This window comes from Tasmannia lanceolata, unplaced genomic scaffold (assembly GCF_043159265.1).
Source record: "Tasmannia lanceolata isolate RefF3 unplaced genomic scaffold, GAP_Taslan_0.1 ptg000016l, whole genome shotgun sequence".
Lineage (NCBI taxonomy): Eukaryota > Viridiplantae > Streptophyta > Magnoliopsida > Canellales > Winteraceae > Tasmannia > Tasmannia lanceolata.
This window is the reverse complement of record NW_027518693.1, coordinates 11,162,685-11,183,252: the sequence shown is the minus strand read 5'-3', so window position 1 is coordinate 11,183,252 and position 20,568 is coordinate 11,162,685. Positions and strand designations below refer to the sequence as shown.

The window sequence follows — 20,568 nt, the reverse complement described above, 5'->3', positions numbered from 1 at the left end:
GGTCTACCCCTTCCCAAAGGAAGACCCAAGTAAGGAGAAGGAAAAGTCTCGATATTGCAACCAAGAAGACTCGCCATCCTTTCCAAGTCCTCATGGTTCATATGAATCCCAAGGAGAAAATTTAATCTCTGCCCTGAAGTGATCTCATAACATCTTAAGATCGCTTTCAACTCAGTAAACTTTTCCACAATTGGAGCACTAACTATAAGGGTATCATTGGCAAACTGAAGATGAGAGATCTGAGCTCTATTTTCACCGAGCCTAAAACCTTCAATTAACCCCAGATCTTTACCTCTGTCCAATAGTTTGCTAAGCAGCTCGGCGGCAATCACGAAGAGAAAAAGGGGAAAGAAAGTCCCCTTGTCTCAACCCTTTGGAGGACTTAAAGAAGCCCATATCCATTCACAAGGATAGAAAACCACCTAGAAGAGATGTGACTGAAGATCCAGTTTTGCCATTTTCGACCGAATCCCATTCTAGCCGTTAAATCCATCGGGCAATCCCATTCTACTCTATCGTATGCTTTCTCCATATCCAGTTTGCAAACTATCCTGCTATTATCTTTTTTCATGTAGCAATCCACCACCTCATTGGCCATTAAGGCGCAGTCTCTTATTTGCCTACCCCCAACAAAAGCAGATTGGCTCAAAGAAATCAAATCTGGGAGAACCTTCTTTTATCTTTCGGTAAGAACCTTTGCTAATACCTTATAAAGACATCCCACTAGACTGATAGGGCGGAATTCTTTCAGGCTGGAGGCCTCTTCCACTTTAGGAGTAAGGGCAATAATCGTTGCACCCGTGCTTCTCTCCAACTGAATACCATCATAGAATTCGAAGAAAAAACACATTTTATCATCCTAGACATAATCCCAACATCCCTTAAAGAAAGCCAGACAGAGACAGAAACCATCAGGGCTTGGAGCCTTGCCCCTCCCGAGAATGCCATCTAGGGACCATCGTAGAAGGCTCTCGCCTGGGCTGTGGCATGTGAGAGCAGCTACTTCAGATGAATTAAATGAAGGGATAAATACATTTACACCCCCTCTAGTTTCTGACACATTCACTTCGACCCCTGTAGTTTAAAAAGTGACAAATACACCCCTGTAGTTTCAATTTGTTTAAGGTTTGCCCCTCAGCTGAAGGTTCGTCCATAGATTGAAGGGTTAGGATGATCCGATGGAGCTGATTTTTTGGGCACACCCTATCTATGTCAGGACCCATCAAATGAACGCTTTGGATCATCCAAATAATGTGGGCCCATACCCGAATCCAAAGCGTTTGGTAGTGTTTGGATTCGGGTATGGGCCCACATTATTTGGATGATCCAAAGCGTTCATTTGATGGGTCCTTACATAGATAGGGTGTGCCCAAAAAATCAGCTCCATCAGATCATCCTAACCCTTCAATCTATGGACGAACCTTCAGCTGAGGGGGCAAACCTTAAACAAATTGAAACTACAGGGGTGTATTTGTCACTTTTTAAACTACAGGGGTCGAAGTGGATGTGTCAGAAATTAGAGGGGGTGTAAATGTATTTATCCCTTAAATGAATGAGACAAAATCTGAGCATATGTGGCTGCTCTCACATGCAACACCCCAAGCACGAAATCCCTTCTACAATGGTCCCTAGGAAATCATTCCCCCCCCCCCCCCCCCCCACCACCACCACACACACACACACACACACACACACACACACACATATATATATATATATATATATATATATATATATATATATAGAGAGAGAGAGAGAGAGAGAGAGAGAGAGAGAAAACGGTTCCTACACATATGTGTAGATAAGTTATCTACACACTAGCTTAAAATACAGTGGGGGCCACATTATTTGGGTGATCCAAACCATTCATTTTTAAGGCCCTCACATAGATAGGGTGTCCACAAAAAATCAGATCCATAGGATCATCCTAACCATTCGAACTGTGGAGGCAAAAAATGGACTAATTTGTGAAGGTTTAAAGACATCCATTTTACCTCCACAAATCGTAGGGTTGGGATGATCCTATGGATCTGATTTTTTGTAGACACCCTATCTATGTGAGGGCCTTTAAAATGGATGGCTTGGATCACCCAAACAATGTGGGCCCCCACTGTATTTTAAGCTAGTGTGTAGAGAACTCTCTACACATATGTGTAGGAACCGTTTTCTCATATATATATATATATATATATATATATATAGAGAGAGAGAGAGAGAGAGAAGGGTTCCTACACACTTGTGTAGATAAGTTATCTACACTAGATTAAAATACAGTGGGGGCCCACATTGTTTGGGTGATCCAAACCATTCATTTGAATGGCCCTCACATAGATAGGGTGTCCACAAAAAATCAGATCCATAGGATCATCCCAACCCTACGATTTGTAGAGGTAAAATGGACGTGTATAAACCTTCACAAATTAGTCCATTTTTTGCCTCCACAGTTCGCATGGTTAGGATGATCTTATGGATCTGATTTTTTGTTGACACACTATATGTGAGGGCCTTTCAAATGAATGGTTTGGATCACCCAAACAATATGGGCCCCCACTGTATTCTAAGCTAGTGTGTAGATAACTTATCTACACTAGTGTGTAGAAAATGTTTTCTCATATATATATGAGAAAAAGTGTTCCTACACGATTGTGTAGATAAGTTATCTACTCCGTTGGCTTAAAATACAGTGGACCCACACCCCACATTGTTTGGGTGATCCAAACCGTTCATTTGATAGGTCTCACATAGATAGGGTGTGCCCAAAAAATCAGCCCCATAGGATCATCATAACCCTTCGGACTGTGGAGGTAAAAAATGGACAGATTTGTGAAGGTTTATACCCGTCCATTTTAACCTCCACAAATCGAAGGGTTGGGATGATCCTATGGAGCTAATTTTTTGGTCACACCCTATCTATGTGAGGGCCCATCAAATGAATGGTTTGCAACACCCAAAAAATGTGGGCCTCCACTGTATTTTAAGTCGACGGAGTAGATAACTTATCTACTCGATCGTGTTGGAACACTTCTCTCTCTCTCTCTCTCTACACACACACACACACTCTTATTCCTTTCGGTGATGTTTCTTCTCATCAGTTGCTTTGTTGCAGCTGAAGCTGAAAAAAGTAACAACGATGGAACATCAAAGGCAGAATCGCGTCCAGGAAGGGTAAGATCATTAACAGATGTACTCTACCGGTCAGATGTGAACAGTGATGCATCACAAGATGGTCCCCGATCTGAAAGAGGAGACTCAGACTATGAGGAAGAAATGGAATTGGACTTTGAAACATCAATTTCAGGTGATCAAGGGCATGATATAGAGGCAGGAGTTTTTCGCGGAAGTTTAAATTTGAGATTTCATCGAAAGGTTGGTTCAGTTAGGGAAAGGTGTGGTGCAAATGACTCATGTGGGTCGCCCTCATCATCATCTCAGAGCGAAAATGCCTATGAGGTAAGGTTTATGTCTTTGTAATTTTCATATGGATATCACCTTTGATTAGTGCTTCTATGCAATTTTATTGTCCTTTTGCTTGTTCATATTGCAAAGTATCTTCATACAAAATCCCTTAAATAAGTTAATTTCTGTATTTCATCAAATATTTATGCAATTTTTCTATATTGAGAAATTATTGAGGATTGATCAGCATGGGTATATGAGAAATGTGTATTATGAATTGCATGTGAAATATGGTCTATGTATTATGTATAAATATTTATATGAATTACATGTGACGTGTAATTAAACCATTATGGATGATTGCCTTGCTTATGTGTTGGTTTCTAAGCATGTATTTGTGGTTTTTCTACCATTTCCTAAATTCCATCTTTGAATTCTATCATTTGTGCATGTTTCCTTAAATTTTCTTGATTTTATATGATCTCCACTGAAATTTAAAGCCATGGGTACGATCAAAACTGATTTGACTTGGGAAATCAATGATTGATGCAGTGAGTTTTAAAATATTGTATTGCAATATTTGTAGGTCCATTGGCTTTGTTGTGTGTATCTCATTGAAGGTTGCTTCTCTAGTCCTTGCAAATAACAAAAATATTTTTTAATTTTTTGTGATGTGGTGTGTTATCATACACACGGTTGTCCTTTTGATTTTTCCATTTCTTTACTTTATAAATATCCATTACTTTTCTTTGCTATAATCTCGTTCCATTAAATTGTGCTTTTCATTGCAGCCAGAAGTTGTGATTGATCTGAAACAAAGATTTGTTGGGCATTGCAACATTGGAACAGACATAAAGCAGGCCAGTTTTCTTGGACAAAAAGGTGAGTTTGACAAGCTCTGCCTGCTCTGGAGTTTAACGAGTCAGAACTTTGCAAATAGCTAAATATTTGGATGATGCAATTGAACCATGTATGATATCAACTTTGCAATATAAATTGTATTGTTTTGGGCCTACATGTTGAAATTTTGTTTTATTTGCAGGCATATGTTTAATCTGTAGTCTGAACTAAATGCCTACTTAGATGGGTGCGCATCTTAGTTATCAATTCCAAATCATTCCAAACGGGATTACCAGTACTTTCCATTCCAAAATGGAAGTGGTATGAAATTCTGAACTTAAATTTCCCCTCGAAATTCTTGAAATACCGTTCCATTCCTATTGGATTCCAGCATTTTGAAAATGCACTGAAACATGCACTTTCGCCTGAAACGCACCAAAATTCTTGAAATTATCCAGATTTTGTATTTGCAACGATTTGTTTGCCCTTTTTACTTACTGCCTTGTAGCTGTTTGAGATGCATTTGATGTGTTTTACCTTTCCCAAATGAATGGGATGTTTAAAACACATTGGAAACGCCACACATGAGAATCCCCATCTTTCTTAAAACCCCATCCAGTGCTTGCAGACAAAGATTTCTCTCCATTTTTTTCGTGCAACTACACCATGACCGACCTCTTTGCCTCCATCAAAGTGGTGATTTGGAAGAGTTTTACTTTTTTTTTTAGTTCATCTACCATTTCTCCTTAAATCTCTGCCAAAATGAGTTCACAATCGCGGGGGGGGGGGGGGGGGGGTGTGTGTTCTGGTTGTTAATCCCATCAGTTCTGCTCTAGCTAGATCGGATGACCCGGCATTGGTCCCGAGTCGATGGAATGAAATTATTTGCATATGTTGAGATGGGGTTTATATTGGGGCGGTGAAGGATTATACGATTGAAAGACATGTAGTGGGCACTAGGAGTGATATAGTGAATAGTAGAAAGGCTAATCTGAATGTCTGATGGGAAATGGGGATGCTTTTGGGAGTGTACAAAAGATAAAAGTCTAGAAAGAATATGATAATGCAAGAGATATGAAGTCCATATGGTAGAAGATGAGGATAAAGAAGATGTTGCTATTACTAGTTGCGCAATCTCTAAATCGAGGTAGAGTAAGGCAAAAAAAGTACCTGAAAGGAGTGTGACTGGAAAGAGGAAAACCAGTAAGATTGTATCACATTGTTCCCATTATCAGATACGTTTGAATCATCAGTCTCAAACTGGGCTTTATCAAGTTTTTCAACATATCGTGATTCTTCTACCGGTCCATTAGTTTTCAACATACCAATCCAATAGAAGATCATATTGTGGCTAATTATTTCATTTTTTTCCACTAGGGTCCCATAGCGTGTATCCTTTCACCCCTTTCTCTAACTTGGGTAATACACACTACTTTGATTTGGCATCTAGCTTGCTCATCTATGCACTTTGGATATGCAGATAAACCAGAGTTACTGGACATCTAAAGATACAAAATATAGATAAATCAATTGACTTTCTAGTCCATACCTCTTCCAGAAGGTTGAAGTCAATATTTTTAGATGGAGATCTATTTATCACGCAGCATGTCATATCTTCCGCATCTTCCCAAAATTTCTTTGATAAATTTGCATTGAGCCTCATAGCTCTGACCCTCTTAAGAAGGGTCATATTCATTCATTCAGCTACACATTTCTGTTGTAAGGTACCTGGGTTAGAGAAGTGGAACTTGATTCCTCAGTTTTTGTAGAATGCTAAGAACTCACTAACCCTGTATGCCATGCCATTATCAGTTTGTAGACATTTTAACCCTTTTTTTGTTGGACTCTCAACTTATGCCAACCATTGCTTGAATTTGGAGAAGACATTAGTTTTTTCTCATGAAATACACGTAGACCTTCCTTGAGTGGTCATAAATGAAGATTTACCCCGTGATCTCACTAGAGATGTTCCCCACATCTGAGTGAATAAAATCAAGTATACCTTCAGTGTTGTGCATCGTTGTCCTGACTCTGCACTACTTTCCGTATACTCAATATTTGCAAAAATCTAATTTACAATTATGAACACCCTTAAGCAATTTCCGCTTTTGAAGTTTCATCACCCTTCGCTCACTCATATTTTCCAGATTCATGTGATGACTACGAATCATTCTTGCTGGACTCAATTGTTCCAGCTCCACCTATCACTGTGTTTCCTAGCAACTTGTACGTGTTCCCAAAAAATTTCCCTACATTACGATTAGTGCTCCCTTGATTATTTTCATAACTGCTCCGGCAGCATTGTACCGTCAGCCACTAACCCCAAGAGTGATTATGTTTTTTTTTTTTATAATTTATTTGGAACGTGGCCTACCTTGGATAAAATCTGCTCAATCTCGTCATGCATATTGATTTTCATTCTACCTATCCCCATAACTTGGCAAGATGTATCCTGTTCTATAAGAACAATTCCCCCTTTTATAGCTTGTAAGTATCAAACAGATCCTTGTTTAGGCACATATGATAGGAACATCCTGAATCAGGAACCCGTGCATTTCGAAAACAACCCTTATCTATAGACTGACAAAACATCTAAGTCATCCAGGTCATAATTTTTTGCTGCAACACTGGCTTAATTTGAGGTGTTTCTCTTCTTGTAGTTTCTTTTGGTGTGTCCCTTTTTATGGCACCAATAACATTCAACTATGCTTTCCACTCTCAATTTGGATCGAGATTTTCCCTCGCCTAGCCTCTAATCTCAAGATCGACCATACCCTGACCTGATGTTGGCATTCACCACAAGCCCTTCTGCTTTTGCTTCTTCTCCCATAATCTTCTTTATCTTTTCACTTACAAGGACTTTTGTTACTTCTGTTGTGTCCAAAGTGTCCTTCCCAAAGAGGTTAGTAGTAACTAAGTAATTGTAGGTGCTTCGGAGAGATGCCAAGAGTAGTGCTTTATCTTCCTCTTATAACTTGCCCCTTAACATTTCATCAATTCTGAGACCATCATGTCGAAGGTGTTGAGATGTCCCAACAAGCTTTAGTTTTCTTACATCCGAAGAGGATATAGTTGTTTCTTGAGAAACACAGGCAGATTACACTAACCGCCTTAATATGTAGCTCTTCTCAATCCTCTTCGATGATCTTTCGGTTTCTTGGCTTTGCCCAACAAATCCTTAACCAAACCTTGCTAAACCTACAGATCTCTCTCATCTCTCATGTTTGCCACAAGCTAAAATTGTCTGCCCCATTGAATTTATCCACCTTGAACTTGGTGTTTTCATTGCTGAAATCCTCCAAAATGTGACCGCTCTTTTACCACTTTGTTGTAAACTAAGATATCTCTAAACTCCTAAAAAATAGGACCAAACTCAATGTGCTGTCAATGACAAGATTAGATGCAAGAAACACAAACACAGAAAGCAAGAAAGACAATAGTTAGTGAGTTCGGCCGTGTGCCTACGTCCACAGGAGAAGAGTTTTACTTTTTCGATTCTAGGGTTACAAACTCTTCTTTTTACGTCCTCTTAGCCAAAAAATGCCAAAACTGTTCCACCCGCAATCCTAGTATGCGGTGTGTATATGTATGTTTGTGTGTGTGTGTGTGTGTGTGTGTTGTGTATATATTGATTCCGGTACGTCAAGAATTACTAAACTACCTCTGATGCAATTCGAAAATTAAATTCTTTTGGGGCACTACCCCGGAAACCCCAACATTGGTGGACTACCCCATGCACCCTAGGTTTATGAATCACTACCAACAAACTGGACATCCTTTTTGGCTTGGTCATGCTTTTTTTTCTGTCATAGATAGTCTTGGGAGACAGAAAGAACTCCCAAGTTATGTTAATTCTTCTCATAAAGATTTTGTGAATAGCTGTAAATATGGGAAAACATATACAGCTCCCCCTTTCCAGCAGTAAGCAAATTTCCTCGGTTCCTTTAGAACTTGTGCATTCTGAAGTGTGTGGACCTGCTCCCGTGCCCTCCTTATCTGGATATCGCTATTATGTTACGTTTATTGATGATGACAGTCGGTTCCCAGGCATCTCAATATTCAATTCCAATGATCTCAGCGCAACAAATTCTTAAGAAACCTTTCTAGATAAGGACTAGATAACAAGAGGTTTCCTATTGCTACTCGTGAATGATAGTTTTTTTCACTATTACCCCACTATGCACATGGCATATGTGTGTAGTGACCATGCCTGTTGATTTGATTGGACACCACCATTTTGTAAGAAACTCTCTGATCCCACAACGAATGGGGATCGCATCCATTTAATTCACGGCCAGCAAATGCCAATAATCAAAGTTTTAAGAGGAGACCCTATAAAACCATTGATGAAAGGTGCTAGGAATAAATGGGTTCAGCAGCACCATGAAGTCTGGGCGGTTCACCAGATCAACAGCATCGATTATACATGTTTGCCACAATTATGGTAGGGAATGAGCTATAAACAATGGCCAGAAGAGGAGCAACAGTAGCAAATATCAAAATAATTATCAACTGCTAGAAAAAGTGACAAATAGTGTTTTCAAATAGTTGTAGTCTATGTTGCATGGATTCTTTGCCCCCCTATGCTGAATCCGTGTCGACATGTCTCCGCATCCGAATCGGACATGGATTCACGTGGGACACACCTGGATTCTTGTTGTAGCCGTGTCCCGCATGAATCCTGTTTTCTTCGGGCGAATCCAATTCATTATTGTCTCTTTTGAAATGCGAATCTTGTATATTTTCCCTTTAAATGTATTTTCTTAAACTTGTTTTACATGAAAGCACAACCCGTACACTTTTAATATAACCCCTAGCGCCTCAACCCTCAAATATCAACCCCCTTCCTCCTAAACTCTCTTGATACAAAACTCGCCTCAACCCCCTAGCCTCAAATTTTTGATGAATATATCTGCACACACACACACACACACACACACACACACACACACACACACACACACATATATATATATATATATATATATATATATATATATATATATATATATATATTTTTTTTTTTTTTTTTAATTTTAAAAGTTTTATTTTATTTAAAAATTACCGAATCCGAATCCTACTTTTGGGGGTTTGCCGAATCCGACACCTCGAATCCGTGTCGGATCCTGACACGTGAATCCGAATCCATGCAACACTGGTTGCAGTAAAATCTTTTCAACAGAAAATAGTGCCATTTTTGGGGTAGTTATAAATAATGTCCTTGTTATGACGCTACTGTCTGGGTCACTAGTGTCTTATTCAAGAACTGTTGTTGTTTATACAGCCACTTGATTTCATTGTGTGATTCTTATGCGTTCTTGCTACTTTCGCCAGGAGAGTTTGTTGCTAGTGGAAGTGATGATGGGAGATGGTTTATTTGGGAAAAGAGAACTGGAAGATTGATAAAAATGCTTGCTGGAGATGAAGCTGGTATTATATATTTTTATCATATTTGACTGGGACCATAAACTTCTCTTCATGCACTCATTATTGCCTATTGTGATTTGTTTTTTAGTTGTGAACTGTGTACAGTGCCATCCATTTGATTGCACTATTGCAACCAGTGGAATTGATACCACAATCAAGGTAAGAGTATGAAAATGTTTTTTTCCAGTGGTATTGTACTGCCCGATCCCACCAAGGGTTGGCGGTGTTAATCATGGTAAGTTCATTTTCGACCATAGGTCATCAGATCAACGGTTTTGATCGCAAAGATCTTCATCGGAGATTTATGGTCGAAAATCAACTTACCACGATTAACTTATGTTCGAAAATCAACTTACCACGATTAACACTACTGACCCTTGGTGGGGTCGGGCATTAGGTATAAACTTCAATGCTAGAAATTCTAACAGCATAGTTTGTAGATATGGTCACCGCGTGCACGAATCCCATCTATCGTGGCTGGAGGACCGGCTGGGCCAGAGACTGCAGACGTACTAAGCACTATTGAAAGCAATCAACAAAAGTTGTGTCGCAACCGTGAAACTGTCCTGTAAGACTTCTCAAACTGTTCCTTCATAGTATGGTATTTTCTTTCATCATTAATGTTAGGAAAACACTTCTAAAACGGGATCCCTTCTAGAAAGTAAAAACGGGGTGAGTATGGCGGATCGATTTGGCCATCTTTAGCGTTAGTTGGGATTTGCGCCCCACTTTTTTCTGTTTTATGCGCATGTGTCACGATCGAAGATCCCCTGCTTTTTTTCAGCACGGGATCCCGTTTTGCTAGCAACCCTCTTAATGTTAAGTCGTCTCAGAAATAGATACTTACACGGACTAAGTAATAATTGTGGTATTTCGTAGTGTAAATTGTTGCTTGAATACAATTTCATAATGTTGTTTTCTTTCATCATTATCATTAAGACGTTTGCAAATATTCATACTCGATTTATTTAAGGAACATGGCATTTCATATAACTACCCAAATATCAAAAGCCTCATTGGATAATGAACACGCGTTAAGAACTTAAAATTATGAAGCAACTGAAACTATTAGTTTTTTGGCAACTGAGTCATGGTAATAATAACATTTCTATATAAATTTAGGTTGCTTTTTAGGAGGTCCGCTAATAGTGAGGCAGATAAATTGGCATGGGAATGCGTGGGGAGGCAGGGGCTGGAGATGTTTGACTTCCCCCTTGGTCATTATTTCTCTTTTGACTGTTGCTCTATGTTTCCTTATTTTCTTCTGTTTTGTTTCTCTTATCTTCGCAGTTGACCACCTCGGTCTTCTGCCTTTTCCTTTGAATGAAATTGCAACCATTCAATAAAAATTGAGGTAGGTTTTTAAGTCGGAATGTATCTACGCAATATCATTAGTCTTTCATGGATGATGATGTTGATGGGAACGCTTATTGGTTCAAGGCAATGGCAACTATTAGTTGGTTGGGATCGTGATACTATTAATCTATATAAACTTAGGCAAGAAACTGATTTCTTGGCTGTGCAACCAATTGCTTAAAGGTGGAATGTGGGGATCACCTTTGAGTCAAGAAGTGCTCCTCAAGGATGTGAACCATGCACATCTTAATTTCCCCTTTTTTAAAGGCCTGGAAAAAACTAGTACACATATGGAGAATCTAGCAGGAACAATGCTAGGACTTGAATATATCTTGCAGGAGTGCAATATTGATATTCTTTATATCATCTTCAAAGTATCACATAAAGCTCGACTTCAGCCATTTTATTCTGGCATCATCCATCTCAGCTACTGCATGCAAATTGGGTGCATTTCTATAGGGCGTATTTGCTCCTGTCAGACCAAGATATTTTTGGGATGCTCTTCCTGGAAAGTGGTTTAAGGCAAGGTTTCAAATTTCGGTTTCAGTTCGGTCAGCATGGAAACGGAAAAAATTCTGTGTAAATCTCGTAAAATCACGCAAACATATGGAAGAGCTATTTATCTTTTGGCAGGAAATTTATGCTTATCAATGACTGCCCTCTCCGATTTGCGGCATATTTTATGTCCTTTAGGATGCCAAAGTGGGCGGCGCAAAAGGTGGAGAGGCTCCTAAGGGATTTTGGGAGGAAATGAGAAAATATTAAGTATTTAGGTAATCAAAAGAAGATTTTCGAAAGGAAAGAAAGGAAGTGGGGAGGCTTGGGCAACATGACCGCTACAAATACTTGTTAGGGAAGTGGTGTTGGAGGTTTTGAGAGGAAAAGGAAGTTCTTTGGTGGAAAATTATTTTGGAGAAACATAGAAGGGATGGGGAGCGTGGGATTGTGGAGAGTTAGGCCACAACAAAGGATCAAGAGAATAATGGTCTGTGTCAAGTCAAAAAGGAGTTCTTCTCAGGTGTTAGGTTTAGGTTTGGTAAGCGGGGGAAGGAGTGAGGTTTTTGGGTAGATCTCGTGTTAGGTGATGCCCCATTATTCTATTTTTTTTCTGATCTTTTTAATCTTGTTAGAGTTTAGGATAGGGAGTTACCATGTCTAGGTGGTATGATGAGTTGGGGGAAGGCTAGTGTGGAGTTGGCTTTTCTGTAGTAATATTGAGGAGTTCAAGGCCATGAGTGTCCTTCAGATATGTGGATTGTTGGAGGACTTGGTTCCTTCAACCTCTAGTAATGATAGTATGGTTTTTGCAGCCGAAGCCAAGTGACTTAGGGAAGGAAGCTTCTCATTAACTCATACTGTTTGAGAGGACAAACTAGTGTGCCGACTCGTGGACCAAAGTTGGGAGTTAGTTAGCGGAAGCTCATTGAGGGGGATCTCTGCCCTCTCTGCAAATTCCTGGGCAGATTTCTGCCTCTGTACATTTCTTTTCTTTTTATTCATGAAATCTAGTTACCATTCTGAAAAAAAAAGAACTAGTTGCTTTCTCATTCTTCTTTGACTTCGCCTTAATTATGCACTGTTTTAACGCCTTGTGTTCACCGTGTTGATTATTCATGTTATTGAACATAGTACTAGTCCTCTGGTAGAACCTTAACTGCTCTATAAGGGGTCCATGTTTGTGACTAATGTTTCATTTCTTACTCATTAAATCCACTCTTCTTTTCTAAGGCTCCATTTCTTTTGACGTAAAATTGGCATAAAACATATTTTACACCCATATTTAAGTAGAAAAATGGGTGTAAAACAAAATTTACACCATTTTACGTCAAAAGAAGACTGAAGTGATTTTAGATAAGACTGAAGTTATTTGTGAATGTGCAGGCCCTTTGAACTTCTGGAGCGGTTTAGGATGCATGAATTTGCCGAAGGGACGTTGCATCCTTTTGAGTGTGCCCAGAGCTAAATCTCTTCTTATATCTACTTAAAACTGTCCAGATAACCCATTCCTCTATCCCATGCAGTATTGTGTCTTAATAAAATTTGTTGTTTAAATTTCCCATGAAATTGATCTAATAATGTGCAGAGATTTTATGCTGTTAAAGTGGCAGAGTAATATTAAAGCCTATGACATTCAAAACTGCTAATTCAAATGGAATGGCAAATCTCAATGCAAACCTGTTTGTGGGTTAATGCCTTTGCACCATTGATTCTATTTTAAATGCTTTGTGCAGCCCACACACACACACACACACACACACAATTTAAGGAATACAAGAAGAGGAAAAAGAAAATACAGGGCCAGAAATAAGACTGGAATCAAAGTTCACCTCCCACCATCCCCCTTCTCCTTCCCATGTAAGTAGCATACCCCATCACGGACTGATTTCTTGGACCCTTGTTTGGTGGCTTACGATCCGAATGGACCCTTACTTGGACAAGGCTCGATCTGTTCCGAATTGGGTCTGTTAAAAAGGCCCGGTCCCATCCTGAACAGACATTATTTGTATGAGATAAAGGAGAAAAAAAATCAACGGATTAAATATTACTTGGTGGCAGTCTAAAGAAGGATTTGATAGATCAAGAGTTTAGAATCATCCAATTAAGGTGTTCTTAACGGCATTTTAAACTGCTTCTGCAGTTCTTGCGTCGGAATTGATACTGCCACCCCCTCTGCCATACACCACCGGCTTCAAGTGGAACCAGGGTTCTCTCCTTGTTGGATACCACATGGGACCCGTGCCCTGTTGACCTTATCTGGTCCGCTGATCTTACCTACGATCACAGGTCCCGCCCATTTACCCGTCATTCCTTGATTATGCTTGATATTTAAGCTCAGTTGCAAAGAAAAGTATAATTATTGATTTGAAAATGTTGAAAGATCAGCGGTCTCGATTACACAAATGTCCCCACAATGGATGCAGAGAAATCAACCAACGGTCTTGATTACTCAGAGAAATCAGTCAACGGTGTCAGTTGCACAAAAGCCATGTTAGTTTAGGGGTTTTGCTTTGCATTTGGGTGTCACTTCAGCAAATTATCTTGTTTGGTTGCCTGTGCAGCACAGAAATCCCTGGAGACTACGATAGGTAATGTGGATCCTTCTCCCCTTCTTATACCCTCCAAGCCAAATTTCTTAAAAAAAGGTAGAACTTGTCTCGGAGAATACTTGTCTCTCTCTCTCTCCTCTTTCTATATCGGTAATGACACCCTCAACCACTACTCTACGAGGTAAATTCTAGGTAATTTAAATGCTTGTCTCATCCCTAATGACTACTTATACAACTAATCTACAAGGTAACAACCCCTTATGATTACTTGGGACACCCAGCAGCAGTGTATCAGTGACTGCAGAGGGGCTAATGCACTTCACGTCAGAAGGATTCAATGGAGTTAGATTGCCACTGCCATGGGTGTCCCAAGTAATTAAAAGGAGTGGATATATCACACTTCCCAAAAAAAATTGTTATTATCCTCAACGAAATGCTAGTCACACTGGCCAATGTTTCTTTCGAGAGCGTGGATCTTACATATTGGATGATCTAAAGGGACCCACAAGATGAATCATACCCAATCATCACCTCCACTGCCACGTGTATAGTAGGCTGGATAAGGTGAGGAATGATAGTGTGGCAAAAGGATATTAGCAGTCGAAATCGGTACTGCCACCCACTTTTTTTCTTAGGAAAGAAAAGGCACCCTTCCAAATAAAAAAAATAAGAGAGGTTATTGAGATGCGTGCCTTGTGCTGGCAGTGAGGAGGGGCCTGGTTCAGCTCCCCTTCTTTTATTAAGTCTTCGATTCACTGACTTCACCTTGGAGATATCTATTGGACAATCTTACCCATCCGATCAGGAAACAGAATAGTTATAACTGGGATCGTCAGATGGCATGTGTCTTTTGCTTTTGTTTTTTTGATAGGTAAGTTGGGCTTTGGCGGGGACCCCTACGTACTGGCGGAGGCACATATAGCTTGAGGGGGGCCATGGCCCCCCATGACTTGCAAAATTCCTTTTATGGGTTCATGGTTATACATGCATGCCTAACTAGTTTAGTGGCCATGCCCCCCAATGACCAATGCAGAACAGTGTAAATTAATCCGGCCCCCCCAACTGTTAATTCCTGGCTCCGCCCCTTGGCTACCGGTTTATTATTAGAATGTGAATGATATTACAATCAGCATACAAAATACTAACCATGAGAACAAAGATAAGAACTATGTTTAGAAGCAATATCTAAGAAAAAGTTGAAGCAAAAAGCTGATAATCATGGGTGTTTATCATCCTCTTGACTCTCTCTCTGGCTTTTTCACAAATTCTTACTCACCTCCTTTCATACTTTGATTTAGTCTTTTTGAGAGCCGGATCTCATCACTCATGAGACATAAGCGCTCTTGGGTAGAGATTTAGCATTTTTTGCATGTGTCTTTCTTTACTGCTCATCCATGGTCAACACTATACCATATCAACGGTCTGGATCATCCAAATGTACAAACTTTAGAGCCTGTTTGTATTGGATTTTTAGAAGTGATTATTGAACTCCAATTTTTTGCATGAGAGAATAGGCAAAGGGGCTCACTTTTTAACCGGTTTTGTCTTCTTCATATAATTCATCTCAGATGGCTGTTTTCTCATGCAGAAGTCAGCCGCCGGAATGGCTTTCTGTGATTTCCATTGCGAGTCCCGTTCTGTATACATTGAAAGTGGAGGAATGACAAACTCAAGTGCGCCCTTAGATGCACATGTAACCAATGGGGGCGCCCTTTCATCTGATTTTTCCAAGGGTACCATCATTTAGCATTCCTCAACTGAAAATTTATAGCGAAATCACGTTACTTCGTGACTAATTAAAGTATATTTTATAAGAATAAGGATTTAATATTAGGGATTTGCTAGTCAATTTCGCCGAAATCCATTTTGCAGCTGGCTTTTGGGAGTGACAGCAGCCACACAGGTTGACTTTTTGTCAGATTTTGTATTATTCATTTAATTCAGGTGAGGTGGCTGTTCTCACGTGCAAAAGCCAGCTGAGAAATGGCTTTCCAAGAAATTGCCTAACAAATCTCCTGATATTAATATTAAAATACTTAGGTTGAACATATGGGTTAGGGATTTGCTACGAACCACTGCAGAAGGCATTTTGCGTGCCGGCTGTTGCATGAGAGAGCAGCCATGCAGGCTCACTTTTTAACAGATTTTGTCTTATTCATTTAATTCACCTGAGGTGGCTGCTCTCTCATGCAACAGCCAACCAGTGAAATGCCCTCTGCAATGCTCCCTAGCAAATCACTGGATATATTTAGAAAGTTCAACTTTATAGCTAAATATTACGAGGGATTTGCTAGCGTCCATCAGAAGTCATTTCGCGGATGGTCTGTTACATCTGACGGCAGCCACAGAGGCTCACTTGTCAGCAGATTTTGTCTTCATTCACAATGTGGCTGCTGTCAGATGCAACAGACCATCCGCACTAAATCTGCTGAAAAGTGAGTCTCTGTGGCTGCTGTCAGATGCAACAGACCATTCGCACTAAATTTGCTGAAAAGTGAGCCTCTGTGGCTGCTGTCAGATGCAACAGACCATCCGCGAAATGCCTTTTGCGATGGATGCTGGCAAATCCCAAATTATAATTCTTTATATCTAATTAAAAAACATATTTTAGAGGGTTGATCTGAACCCTCCGATCTATAGATGGTTATAGGTTGATCTAAACCGTCCATGTGATGGAACACAACATCAATCGGTTGTGCCCGTAAAACCATTTCCATAAGTTGATCCTAGCCCTCCAATCGATAGGGGTTTCCATAATTGTTGTTCCTCTTCAGGTGCCCGGAATCCATTAATATTTTGCAAGTGTCCTGCATAAGTAATATAAAGTAGTTCTTTGGTCATTGCCATAGACAGGTACCCTATGTTGGTACTTTTTGTATGTAGATTACGATTTTACCCTCAAATAATTTCTCATAGAGACAGATGTTAGATATCAGCAAAGATGTTAATTAGATAGGAAATAACGGCAAATGACACAAATGCCCTTACATGTGGGATACAATTGGAATTATGGCAATGTGACACAAGCGGAAATAACGGCAAAGGGTGGAAAAACTTAACCTATCATTTTGACTTTATATATAGTAGTTAGATTAGATTAGATTAGATTAGATTATTGGACTCCAATTTTTTGAATGAGAGAATAGGCAAAAGGGCTCACTTTTTAACCGGTTTTGTCTTATTCATTTAATTCATCTCATATGGCTGTTTTCTCATGCAAAAGTCAGCCGTCGGAATGGCTTTCTGTGATTTCCATTGCAATCCTGTTTTGTATATATTGAAAGTGGAGAAATGACAAGCTCAAGTGCGCCCTTGCAAAAATAAGATGAAAGGGCACTCTTATTGGTTACACGCGACCAAAGTCAAAGAACATTAGATGCACATGTAACCAATGGAGGCGCCCTTGGTGGGGAAACACGGATTGACCGCGGCGGATAATTTCCCCCTTCTATCTGCGAATCAAGAAATTAGCCACGAACAAGAAACCATAAAGTGCAAAAATAACAATACACCACACAAATCAAGAACACACGATTTTAACTTGGAAACCCTCCGTTGTGAAGGGAAAAACCACGGGACAAACTCCAAAAGAAATTCACTATGAAAAGAGAAATACAAAGTCTTTCTTCTCAAGTTTTTTCAAAAACTTGAGGAATACACAAGAATAGAAGATTAACAATCAAATCTTAGAAGAAATACGGGTTACCTCACGAAACCCTTTCAAGAGAACGCTTTCCCACCTTAAAGAACCAAGGGTGAGAGATCTTCTTCTTCTTCTCCAAAAACCACTCCAAAACCCTAAGTTTTGGCTCCTTCTTCTCTCTTACCCCAGCAAAGACTTTTATCTTTAATGGAAATTTGGGCTTCAAAACCCTTTTTCTTCTTTTACCCCAAAGCAAACCCTAGAAGATACCAAGAGAAACCCTTTTTTTTTCTTCTCTCTCCTACCATTTTTTTTTTGTTTTGTTTTGTTTTTCACTTGCTTGGAAACCCCACCCACCGACTCTCTGTTTTGATTAAGAGAGTGACGTGAGTGGGGTGGGGCATACATCATGGGCTGGACCCACAACAACCCTTTCATCTGATTTTTCCAAGGGCACCATGATTTAGCATTGCTCAAGTGAAACTTTATAGCGAAATCACGTTACTTCGTGACTAATTAAAGTATATTTTATAAGAATAAGGATTTATTAATCAAAAACCAACTATCACTCTAATATTAGGGATTTGCCAGTCAATTTCGCCAAAATCCATTTTGCAGCTGGCTTTTGCGAGTTAGAGCAGCCGCAAAATTGACTTTTTGTCAGATTTTGTATTACTCATTTAATTCAGGTGAGGTGGCTGTTCTCACATGCAAAAGCCAGCTGAGAAATGGCTTTCCATGAAATTGCCTAACAAATTTCCTGATATTAATATTAAAATACTTATGTTGAACATATGGGTTAGGGATTTCCTACGGACCACTGCAGAAGGCATTTTGCATGCCGGCTGTTGCATGAGAGAGCAGCCACGCAGGCTCACTTTTTAACAGATTTTGTCTTAATCATTTAATTCAGATTTTGTCTTAAATCATTTAATTCAGCCGAGGTTGCTGCTCTCTCATGCAACAGCCAACCAGTGAAATGCCCTCTGCGATGCTCCCTAGCAAATCACTAGATATATTTAGAAAGTTCAACTTTATAGCTAAATATTATGAGGGATTTGCTAGCGTCCATCAGAAGTCATTTCGCGGATGGTCTGTTACATCTGACAGCAGCCAGAGGCTCACTTCTCAGCAGATTTTGTCTTCATTCACAAGGTGGCTGCTGTCAGATGCAACAGACCATCCGTGCAAAATCTGCTCAAGAGTGAGCCTTTGTCGCTGTTGTCAGATGCAACAGACCATCTGCGAAATGCCATTTGCGATGGACACTAACAAATCCCAAATTATAATTCTTTATATCTAATTAAAAAACATATTTTATTAATTAACTATATATTAATAAAAGGGCAGTGATAAATTGACCCCCCGAAATGATAAATCGACTCCCCATGTGTCTATCTCTCCTCTTTCTCTCTCTAACTCAGAGGAGAGAGAAAGACACATGGGGAGTCGATTTATCATATTTGGGAGTCGATTTATCACTCCCCTAATAAAAACCCATTATTATATTACTTTTGCACATGCGGACCTCTGAAAATGACACCCTCGTAAAGAGAGGTCTCTCTCTCTCTCTAACATACACACTTTTGAAGCTCTCTCTCTCTCACACACACACACAATCTTCCTTTCCTCTCTTCCCCTCCATATATTTCGTCTCTCTCTCTCTCTCTCTCTCTCTCTCTCTGGATGAGATGGTGAGCAAAGAGGTTGCACCACTAGAATCATCAAAGACTCTAGAGTGCTGCATGTGTGGAGACTATGGTCTACCACATCAGCTCTTCCGATGTAAGATCTGCCTATTCAGATCTCAACACAGGCAAGATTTCACAAAACTCCTCTCTTTTCTTCTTTCCCTTTCTGGGTTTTCACTTTCAATGATTTTAATTTCCACCCCCTTCTTCTATTCTCGGTTTTAATTTCTAAAAAACATAGAATTGCATGATTTTTCTTATCCTTGGTTTTGCAGATACTGCAGTGATCTCTACCCTAAAGCAGAATCTTACCGAATTTGCAACTGGTGTTTGAGAGAAAAAGGAGGAAAGGCCATGAAAGAAGAGATGGAAAATCAAACTCTTTCTTCTAAGACTAGTAACGATATTAACGGTAGTATGGTTGGGCTTAAGTTGCAGAGAGGTGATTTTCCTCTGCATCTCAACAACCCCATCAAGAAACAGAAATCTCCCGATCAAAACAAGATCACCATCCAACGGTCCAGAACAGACGAGATATCTAAACCGAGACCCGTGTTTAGAGGTAAGGTTCGCCGGTATAAGCTCTTGGAAGAAGTCTCTAGTTAGGATTAATTGAGATATACACTGTGTTTGGATATACACACGCAAGGTTATCTCATGTTATTATGCTTTATAATCTCTCCCAAGACAAGAGAGCACATACAACATATAAAATCTCATGAAAGGAGATCGTTTTTCCTTGACTTGTTGCTTTTCAATTAGATTTTCGCTTATTTTCTTTAGATATTCAGTCAGAGATAATTTGTGGGATGATCGGACCGTTGATCTGGTCAGTTGCCACCTAGATGGCTTGTAATTCAAAAATCATGGTGATTAGATAATCCTAGCCGTCTAATTTGTGTATGTTCAATCCCGTGCGTACACTTTTGGGGCTATATCTATCTTCAGTTGCCACATGCACGGTGTGAGAGGGACGTATAATATATAAAAATCAGGCTAAAAATATATAAAAATCAGAAGGGAAAAATCAAGAAGAAGTTACGTTATGAGGTTATTTTGATACTGGCAACCCTTTTTAGATTGTTCTTATTGGTTATACAGCGTCTCAAACGTATATATGCAGTTTGAATGGAGCAAGTCTTAGGGTACAAATTATGTGGAAAATGCT

The 20,568-nt window shown here is 39.6% G+C and overlaps 1 protein-coding gene and 1 long non-coding RNA gene across 3 annotated transcripts in view; both read left to right on the top strand.

The window, feature by feature from the left end:
* Positions 1-13,209, top strand: part of ASG2 (transducin family protein / WD-40 repeat family protein) — a 36,420-nt gene extending 23,211 nt beyond the window's left edge. Inside the window, exons 14-19 of one of the 2 annotated variants that reach the window (XM_077356887.1) lie at positions 3,107-3,450; positions 4,188-4,278; positions 9,571-9,666; positions 9,752-9,822; positions 10,104-10,231; positions 12,901-13,209. In XM_077356887.1, coding sequence (XP_077213002.1) covers positions 3,107-3,450; positions 4,188-4,278; positions 9,571-9,666; positions 9,752-9,822; positions 10,104-10,231; positions 12,901-12,982 — 812 coding nt within the window. In that variant the 3' untranslated portion in view covers positions 12,983-13,209. Of the gene's footprint in view, positions 1-3,106; positions 3,451-4,187; positions 4,279-4,438; positions 4,558-9,570; positions 9,667-9,751; positions 9,823-10,103; positions 10,232-12,900 lie in introns of those variants that run through there. The other variant, XR_013235307.1, reaches the window with a different exon arrangement.
* Positions 13,210-19,273: 6,064 nt separating this feature from the next.
* LOC143848457 (uncharacterized) lies at positions 19,274-20,143 on the top strand. Its single transcript, XR_013235392.1, has 2 exons — positions 19,274-19,525; positions 19,676-20,143. It is a non-coding gene; the product is annotated as an uncharacterized LOC143848457 (long non-coding RNA).
* The last annotated feature ends 425 nt before the right edge of the window (positions 20,144-20,568 follow it).